Source organism: Danio rerio, chromosome 12 (genome assembly GCF_049306965.1).
Source record: "Danio rerio strain Tuebingen ecotype United States chromosome 12, GRCz12tu, whole genome shotgun sequence".
Taxonomy (NCBI): Eukaryota; Metazoa; Chordata; class Actinopteri; order Cypriniformes; family Danionidae; genus Danio; species Danio rerio.
Window position 1 is genome coordinate 18353277 of NC_133187.1, and position 10005 is coordinate 18363281.

The 10005-nt window shown below is 35.1% G+C and overlaps 1 protein-coding gene and 1 long non-coding RNA gene across 2 annotated transcripts; one reads left to right on the plus strand and one right to left on the minus strand.

Annotated features, from left to right (window-relative positions):
• Nucleotides 1-864: 864 nt before the first annotated feature.
• Nucleotides 865-6644, minus strand: zgc:174154. Its single transcript, NM_001327979.1, has 8 exons — nucleotides 6620-6644; nucleotides 3004-3139; nucleotides 2761-2883; nucleotides 2290-2442; nucleotides 1878-2102; nucleotides 1520-1688; nucleotides 1291-1405; nucleotides 865-1206 (listed from the first exon to the last, which is right to left on the minus strand). The coding sequence occupies exons 2-8, from the start codon at nucleotides 3124-3126 to the stop codon at nucleotides 1107-1109; spliced, it is 1008 nt and encodes a 335-aa protein (NP_001314908.1). The 5' UTR covers nucleotides 3127-3139; nucleotides 6620-6644; the 3' UTR covers nucleotides 865-1106.
• LOC137496808 (uncharacterized) lies at nucleotides 3389-6162 on the plus strand. Its single transcript, XR_012387925.1, has 5 exons — nucleotides 3389-3426; nucleotides 4809-4924; nucleotides 5101-5186; nucleotides 5482-5524; nucleotides 5622-6162. It is a non-coding gene; the product is annotated as an uncharacterized lncRNA (long non-coding RNA).
• Nucleotides 6645-10005: the final 3361 nt, after the last annotated feature.

A 10005-nucleotide genomic window follows, 5' to 3' on the forward strand; every position in this document is an offset into this window, starting at 1 on the left:
TATTTTACAAATATATATATATATATATATATATATATATATATATATATATATATATATATATATATATATATATATATATATATATATATATATACAGAGCAAGTAATTACAATTTATTAGTTTCATTTTACGAAATTTTAAATATACTTAAAAAAACAGGAAACACTGTAAATAATACGGCAATTTTAGTGTAAAAAACAGACAAATTGCTGTAATTTGTAATTACTTATATAGTACATCAAATAAAAGTCAAGCTGTTAATTTACAGATGTGGTTTGTAATTTTTACGGACTTTTGTATAAAATACTGTATTACTAATACTGTAATTTCCCAGTATAAAAAAACAAGAATGTCAGTAATTTGTCTTTAATAATAAGTAACTAATTAATAATAATAAGTAACTAATTAATTCAGAGAGATTGTCATTTTACTAAGTTTTGAATATAATTTGAAATGACTAAATTTTACTGTAAAAATATTGAGATTTTCTGTAAAATTAGGGTTTTTTTTTTTACTGTGTAAAGCATTATTAACATCCAAATTCATGTTTGGTTACATTAGTTAATGCACCATGAGTTATCTATTACCAATGAAAAACGTTATTTTCATTGACTAACAAGCAAATACTTACTGTTACCAATAGTGCATATCAAAACAATATTGTTGAATGCTGAGATTTGTACCTTTAATTATATTTTGTGTGGTAATTTGATCCAGTTATACAGAATTGTATTACATAATCAGAGTGGCTTCAACTTAATCTGCTCCATTAAATTCAACACAGGTCAACTGTAAGAAACACTTTAAACATTTAATATTTATGGCATTCCTACATGATATGCAAATAAACACAGTACAGACTTTTGCCATGCCAGAAAATTTAATATTTATTCATTTGCAGGTCAAATAGATACAGTACAGAAGTCTCATTCTTGGATAAACAAGCATATATGAAACACAAAACAAATGAAATTTCCTAAAATACTACTATCATAGCCCTAACAGCAGAACAATTTGATAAAAAAGAGAAGAAATAAAAACACATTAAAATAGAGAAACCATAAACGTGTCTTTTTCAGAATGCAGAGAAGGCTCCAGTGGCCTTACATTAGGGGATAGCTGGCCATTGTCGCAATGCCACAGTGATTGTTTTTGTCTTTTGCCATGTAGATGTAGCCTTTGTCACCCCATTTGTCAGACCAGCTAAAAAAATTGAAAGAAATAATCAAATATGAAAACCTGCAATCAAGCTTGTGCTCACAAAACTAAAGATTGTTGGCATCATACCTGTTCTTCACAATCCAGTATCTATTCCCAGCAACATCAGCACCCTGATAACCATAGCCAACCACCAAGACTGCATGATCAAGTCGACTGGTACATGCTCTCTCATAATAGATGCCTAAAGATCAGAATATTAGAAAGGAGTTAAGGCAGAGTAAGTTCAGTAATAAGTTTGTAATAATTTTAGCAAATATTGAATTAAAACTAGAGTTGAGGGATATCAGACACCTACCAGACTGATAGAACTGTAGGGATTGATGTGATGCGTCAATAGCAACAGATACAGGACCCACAGCAGCAACAGCATTCATTAGAGCAAGCTCATTACCTTTGGGAATGTCCACGAATCCGGTGATTTTAGCGACATTAAAACGGGGGTCATACCGGCATGGCAGATCATCCTGCAAGCACAAAGTTAAAATAAGAAAAAAGTGGTACATTGAAGTCTTAAAATACTTAATGACCTTCATTCAAAGAGATTAAAAAACTAAAATGACATTTGTCCACAATCTGCAAATACAGCAGTTTAATCCCATGTCTTCAAAAGAAAATGTTTCATTGCTCAGAAACCGTCACAATATGATTCTTACCCTTGCAAGATAAGGGTATGACTGCTCAGAATCCAGCCCCTTGTTTTCTTTAACATACTGGAAGGCCTGGTCCATGATGCCTCCATTACACCCTTGATTGCCCTGTGGTCTGGAACAGTCCACCAAGTTTTGCTCACTCATAGAAATCAGCTTTCCAGTTTTACGGAAGAGCTGACCTTCCAAGGCACCCGTTGAACTGAAAGACCAGCAAGATCCACATTGTTTCTAAAACCACAAAACAGAAGAGTCACAAAACAGTAAAGCTACAGATACATATACTGACATTTAATAGCCATTTATATGTTAAACTGGGTTTACCAGATCAACTGTAAATAGATCAATTGTAATAGATGCAACTATAGGTCCTAATTTAGCATAAAACATTTGCAGTTTTCAGTTACTTTAAACTCACCTGGTCTTTGACAGGAGTAACATAGCCCCTCTGTCTCCAGTCAACCTGTTGTGGGGCTGCAAAAAAGCTGGGTTCCATGAACAATGCACCCTTTGACGTCCGGTTAGGGTCCTGCTTATAACCATTCATTGCCTGTCTGAACTCCTCATTTGTCTTATAAAGAGATTGTAGTGAAATGTTAAAACAGCCTTACAAATAGTACTTTAAAAGGTATCGATAGCACCTCAAATTGAGAATTAAAGTAATTTTGCAGAAAATCTTTTAGAGCACACAGGGCTTAAATCTCTAATCTAGGATGTTGTTGACTAATTGAATCATTTAATAAACACAAAAACATTCTGATCTGGTTTCACACTTATGAATCTTGCATTTTGATTGGTTTTTTTTCTCTTTTTGACAATTTGGATTGTATAAAGCAATATAGATAGAGAAATAAATGACTGTAATTGACTGTAATACTAAACTGCTCACCATGTCACCAAATTGATTCATTCCCATTTTAAAGGTGTGATTTCCATAGGAATACTCAAAGTTGTGTTGCTCAATTTTTCTCAAGTTCTCCTCCCAAATCATTCTCCTCCCGACCTCTACGTCCTGGAGTAGAAAGTAGATACAGTATCAGCTATTGCAAAGCACCAGTTCAACATAAACACATGCACTGCATCATTCATTCATGTTAAGCTGATACATGGCTACAGACTACAGTCTTCCCACCTCATGATAGCTTTTTCCATGCTGGCTCTTCCAGGAGTTCCAGTGGTCATCTAACTGGATGTCTATAGATGGAGCAGTGAACACTGCACTTATGCACAGCGTGACGAGCAAAGCAAACATCATCCTGCCTGGAAGACTAACAGAAAAAAAACACAATAATAGTAAAAATCTCTACACAGCAAATTTATCAGAGTTAAATTCTCGGTGTTGAAGCATTTCAGAGTAAAGTGTTGACGTTAAAGAGTTAGATTTTGATAAATGAATATAATAAGAGTTAGAATTGATTTTATTCAGTGCGAAATCAAGGAGTTATCTTTTCAACACTTGGTGGTGTTATTTCAAACATCCGGGAATTCATGCAGCCCCAGTCACTGAAGAATTTTCCAGACGCCATTTTCCATCTGAGGTTTAGAACAGCAACTGGTGAGTCAAACTACCTAAATGTTGGTATTTTACTGAATTTCTTTAAGGAAATACAGTTGTAAACATGTTGTTAAGTTAATAACTTTAGAATGGAGTGACAATTTTAAACTTCTGCGGTTCATTCATGGTCGTTTGTGTATCTAGCTTAACTGCATTACTATTGACTTCTTTTCAAGAATGTTTTTATATATGCTCACGCATACATAGTGCATAAAAACATCAAATGTACATGTTCAACGCATTTCTGTCACGCTTAATGCCATTTTGTGCGTTGTTTCCCATCTATAAAATAAAATCGACACTTCTCCTTTAATTTGAAGCAAACTAGCGAGGGAATCCCCGGAGCCGCCTAACAGCCTAAGTTACTCTGCCCGGATGCTAACGGCAACACAGGACGGTTTCCATGAGCTTTGGAGAGTTTCTAGAACATATCTGGTGAGTAAATGAACATATGCTTACTTGTAAAAGGCTTCCTGACTAAAACATATGATTGTTTGTTATTCGTGTATGTTAATTTGGTTATTTTAAACACCGCGGCCCTTTTAAATTGGTTCATTCGTGGCCGTCCATATACGTTACCGTTAGTCCATAGACTCGCGTGATAACGTACGCTTGAATTATATTAAGTGTTGACAACCATTAAAGTCGGAATGTTAACATTAATGTCTTTAAATGACCGCGTTTGCACTTTCTCAGTCATTTAACGTTACAGAAGTCTCCCGGAAGTTGCGGGACTAACGTTAACGTTATCCCGCAAATGCACAGAGACTGCCAGATGCCCAAGTAGATGCCCGCAAATGAATGATAATCTCCCGGAAATCGCGCGTCTCCCGCCCGGTCATAAAACACTTTGCACACCCCTCTCCACCGCATCCCTCCCAGCTCTTCAGGTACGTCGCGCGCAAGTCACCCCCAACGCTCTTTAGGTACGTCGCGCGCAACTCTTCCCATTGCTCTTCAGGTACCCATCTCTCCCGCTACCTCCCGCAAATCAACTCTGTATCCCCCGAAAATGACTTTTCCCAACTCGGGATGTCTGACGTTAGTAAGTTAGGCTATTTCTGTAGTCAGGAACATCTTAGTCAAACTTTTTCTCCCGCTTGATATTGTGCTTATAGACTATGTACACAACATTTCTGTTTTATTAAAGACAATTTAGTGCGTTGTAAACAGCCACCTGTCTGTAAAATTAATCAACTGATTCATGTTTGAGCAGCCTAAAGATGATACAGGTTTGATTTGTAGATTTATTATCAATAATCAACATCTGAATCAAAAGATATCTGAAAAGTGTGAGGCATACTTTGTGATGTTCATCTCTCTTTTTTATCTGAAGGTTATGCATATGTGTTAGATACTAATGTTTTGTTGTTTTTTAACAGCCACAGTTCTCTATACAATAACACAAGACCCTGTGACGGTGACGGATGGTGTATTTCCAGAGTTGGTGAAATGACCAAGCACACCTTCTTGGTCATATGTGGTGATAATAATGCAGGTATGTTTGATAAAGTTCTGTATTTGTTTCACAATAAGCTGAGAGGGTATTAGAGCATTCAAGAATAACAAATGACACGAAGGTGATAAGTTTTGTATTGTAGGAGAACTATTACTTAAATAATGTTTTGCTCTTTGCTTTGCACTTTTCCTCTTCTGCTTATCCTAATATTTTAGATTATATTTGGACCTGAAACATCTGCTAGACTCCAGGAAAGGTGGCGTCAATACTGGACCTGAAACAGCCTAACAAGTTGAATCTGGTAAAGAAACGCGCACGCACACACACGCAGGCACACACTTACATAAAACTGTAAGTTTATGAATATTTTTTTACACTGTGGCCAATATTTTGGGGAAGTCAGCATCACTAAATGATATAAAAGATTTTAAACTCCTCTAAATTTTGCTCCAAGTGTTGTGTTAAATTCAGGATTCTGGACAGACAGCTGCCTGTTTTTCCAGTTCTAGTCATAGTGGTTAACCTAATTGTTTTTGGAGATCCAACAGTGATGTATGTGTTTTTTCTACTTTTCCATATCCTGTCACCTCAACCAGCTGGGAGAGTCAAGTTGTGGATCATCATGAAGATTTTTAAAAGGTGAGTTTAGATTTCTTGAATGTTTTATTTACTTTAAATGTTCTTTTAAATATATCACAGAATTTGATTGCAATTTGTTTTCAAACATTTTTCTTAGTCATGCTGGAGTCTTGAAGAGTTCTTAGATGAGCATCACCCTATATCCGTGCATCAGGAACCACCAGACGAGCGATCAGCAGCTACTACATCATCATGGATAAAAAGGTCATCCTGTGGCTGGGAAGCACTTCATTCACAGGACATGCTTGATGAGATTTCCTAGCTCCAGTTTGTTTTCACACAAGTTTACAGCATTTATACCTTCATTTAAACTGCTCTGTTTGATATGGAGGACCAAGGAAACACCAGAAGTGAAAGATTTGCACGCCAAGTTGTTTAAAATGTCATTTCAGAAGAAAACTATGCGTTTAGAAGAAAACTATGAGTGACGCTATATTGCTAACTTTCAATTTGCTCTGATGAAACATCAAGTTTGGACCAAAGGACTGAAACAGCCTTTTAGAGCACTGGTCATACATATTTTGTTGATACTGTCTGTACTAATAAAAAATTTAAAGCATATTTGACATTGTTGCATTTTAAAAACTGAATGAATTGTTGAAATTTTTGAATGTTTTCAAATAAAATGTTTTTTCTTTTGTAATTTACAGTCTATTTGACCTTTTTACCATATTTACACTCAAGAGAGTTGAATAAAATAACAACATATTGTAGTAAAAAAATTACTACCAGGCGGTGTTAAATATAGTTACATTTTTTAACTCTGCCCAGAGTTAAAATTAACCCTTACTTCGGTGTCAATGTGCCAACCCTTTTGAAAGTGTTGATTTAACTCAGTTTTGAGTGGACCCCATGAGACACTTTCAAAGTGTTGAAATTAACACCCATAGAGTTGTTTTGGGTCCCTATATTTTGCTGTGTATTTAAAGCAAATGTAAAGAAAATTTACAAACATTAACAAAACACTTTAAACAGGCAACAGCACAAGCAGTTCACTTTACTGTGAGTTGAGCTAAATGTCACATTAATATAATACAAGCAATGTCTCCTATAAAGGAAAGGAGGGGGGGGGGGGGGGGGAAGATTTACACTTACCTTTCACAAGCAAACCTTGTTGACTGTAATTGCTTACAATTGAGTGTGTTTTATAGCCTGTCTGAACATAGAGGCGGTCTCTCATTGGCTGACGTTGATGATGAAACTAGTCAATTTACAGCCAATCAGGTGCAGCAAGAGCTTCATGTTGTCATGTGATCCAGCATCACAAGATGAAGTATTCATCAATGGACTATGGTGATTCTTTATATTATTAGTAGACTGCAACAAGATTAAGGCAATCAGAAATGTTTTGTTATTTCCACAGTTTATAAAAATCAACATTTACAATACACAAGTGGAAAGCATACTAGAATATGCTTCACTTGATTGGGGGATGTGGAGATTTTTTTTAGGTTTGTTACATTCAGTTTGTTTCGTTTGTTTTAATCATTGTTTGTGTTTGTCACATAAGGGTGTGTTTGACAAATTCCACATGCTTAGACAGAAACTAATCCAAGAGAATAATGCAAGAGGAAACACAGAGTCCATTTAGAAAACTGAGTATTTTAAATAGCATCAGGGGCTTCTGTTTGTACTCACTTTAAATGCTAATTACACTGTAAAAAATCGTACGTGCTATTTACAAAAAAAAAAAAAAAAAAGTGTGGTAACACTATTCCACATAATATTTTTAGGTAGTTTGAAAACGTGATTTATTTAGCTAAAACCACTTGACTGAATCATGTGAAAATTACAAAATCTTTTGAGTGATAGATGATGATTTTAATATTATTAGTGGAATGTGATTTCATAATTTAAGCAAATCCACCACCATTTACTCACATTTATTTTTTTAGCAAAAACCACTTGAATGAATCATGTGAAAATGACTAGGTTTTTTTGAGTTATAGATGATGATTTCAATCTTATTAGTGGAATGTGCTTTTTATAATTTAAGCAAATCAACCACCATTTAGTCAAATGCATTAATGAAAATTACTCATTCATAAAATGTAAAATATATAGTTTATAATAAAATACATACACAATGCATTTTTGCTATCATTTTATTACATGTTCCACTGATAACAAAATGGTACAATTTGTTAAACAAATCTATTTAAAAGGTACAGCAATGTTAAGCTCTGAAAAAAGTTCTTTATCCATGTCATGGAAAAAAAAATTCTGTCAACTTTCTTTTGTAGGAAGTCACATTTTAGACAAACTCACTTTTAGACAGAATTTGTGAATTGGACAACATATAAGACCAGTATAAAAGCTCTATCTCAAAATATTAGCAGCACAATGAATTAACCAGTTGATGCAGTTTGTGTCAGAAACTTAAAAGTTTGTTTGTGGGGGACTTTAATTTGGGGAATACTTGTATAAATCCAGTTCAGCAATTCTAGATTTTCCAAGCTAGCCATGACTCGCTCATCCTCCAAGACAATGCAGAAATCCTTATCGTAGGTCATTCCTCAGACAGCAATCCTCTGTGCAGTCTCACACTGTAAAATAAACATTGTTTATTATTGTGAAATTATGCAATTGTAAATTTCAAATGTTTAAAGTTTACCAAAACACATTAAGGAAATACATTAAGGAAATAAACCCTTTCTTTGTATCTCTGTGAACATTAATTCTTCAAAATGTTTGAGTAGACATTGCTGACTGATACTATAACACAAGTACACCAGTATTTTGACTTATAATGGACAAGGTGTTCTCAAAATGCATACTAGTGTACAAATAAATAAATATAACCAAGTTTATACAAGGAATAGTGCATTCAACAATGTAGTGACTGAGCTATATATATATATATATATATATATATATATATATATATATATATTTTTTTTTTTTTGTAAAAATGCAAAAATATAAAATGCAGTTTTTTGAAAATCACAAAAATCTGAATCAGTCTAAGACACTTACATTGCACTGGATGAGCTGCTCCCCTTTTTTTACAAATAGACCAGCAACAGAGGACAACTTCTCTCGTCTTATCCCTGATTTAATGTGAGGTCTGATGCAACAAAAATTAAGAGATTAGTAATATTGCCTAAAATAATAATAATAATAATAATAATAATAATAATAATAATAATAATAATACACTAATAATAACATTATAAAAATTACCTGCTGTTGCGTGCGTACTGAAGAGCGGTGTTGTCGCGCGCGTTCTGATCAGCTGTGTTGTCGCGCGCGTACTCAAGAGCGGTGTTGTCGCGCGCGTACTCAGACCGGTGTTGTCGCGCGCCTACTGAAGAGCGGGACCGAGGGTGTGCCGCGTCGCGGGGGCACTTTTGATCATTTTGGAAGGGCACTTTCTATACAAAACTAAAAAGGACATGTGCACTGCACAGGTTGAGCCCTATGTGTACACGTGCCTGCTGTGCATAAACCCCATTGAATGGCTATAGCTTACATAGCTTAGCTTAGGCTAACCAACAAGATAACTGTTATTCGTCCACCCGCTTAAATGTTGCCTGATCGCTGGTGTTAAATATTACAATGCACATAATTTGTTCAGTTTCAATATACAATTCAGAATGAACATTAAAGCAAATCAATTTTAAATAGGAATGAGTGGTTAAAAATACCTGTGTATCCCTATACACATCGTAGCCTATGGCAGAAACTAGGCTCCCGAACAAGCTTGAACACCAGTGTCTTTCCTGAAAGAACTTATATAAGACAATAAAAATGAAAAACTGTTAAGGCTTACCTCTTAGCATGCTTACAGTTGATCTGCTTCTTCAAAATGTCGTCTGGTCACTGCCGTCGTTGAGATTCAAATGCAAACATCTCAATCAAATCTGCATAATTGAGTAAATTTTCTTAAAATAAAGGTGAATCTATCTTTCCTCAATTTTATTAGCTTAACTGGTTTCTCAAAGTAAGCCTAATAATTGCTCTGGTTTGCTTAAAAAAAATAAGTGAAATTTATCTCTTGATTTTATTAGCAAAATCTTCTTAATACTTTATAATTCATCCAGAATATAAATGTTTTAAAGAAAATATGTACTCACACTATGAACAGTTGCCTTGAACTGGGCCAAAGCACGCTTGTCCCTCCTCCCGTCTTCCCCGACGGCCCGCATTCACATTGCATTCGGGCCTGGGCGCGCTTACGTCATCGATGATGTGCTGTTTAGTAGAGAAGCGCTCTTGCTCAGCACAGTGGAGATTTCCTCCGTTATATCATTTAAGTCGTTTGATATGCAGTGACGCAGTCAAACATTTTGCCGAACAGATCAGTGAGAGGTTAATGTTTAATAAAGTACGACAGTTTGCATTCATTAAACAATAAGAATGATTACTAAATCCATTTCAAACTGTCCCTTAAACGTCAAGCTCGCTTTCAGTTTCGGACTCAGGCACATTTTGCACTCACACACAAGCATAGCGCGCCAAAGCCCAAGTGAGCCCAATTC

What these genes read in the sequence shown, in the direction of transcription:
- zgc:174154 (NM_001327979.1), bottom strand. Translation starts at nt 3,126, where the DNA reads ATGATGTTTGCTTTGCTCGTCACGCTGTGCATAAGTGCAGTGTTCACT. An exon ending in ATGGAAAAAGCTATCATGAG is followed by an intron (nt 2,884 to 3,003) that starts GTGGGAAGACTG and finishes TTTCTACTCCAG; the next exon opens with GACGTAGAGGTCGGGAGGAG. An exon ending in TGAATCAATTTGGTGACATG is followed by an intron (nt 2,443 to 2,760) that starts GTGAGCAGTTTA and finishes TCTCTTTATAAG; the next exon opens with ACAAATGAGGAGTTCAGACA.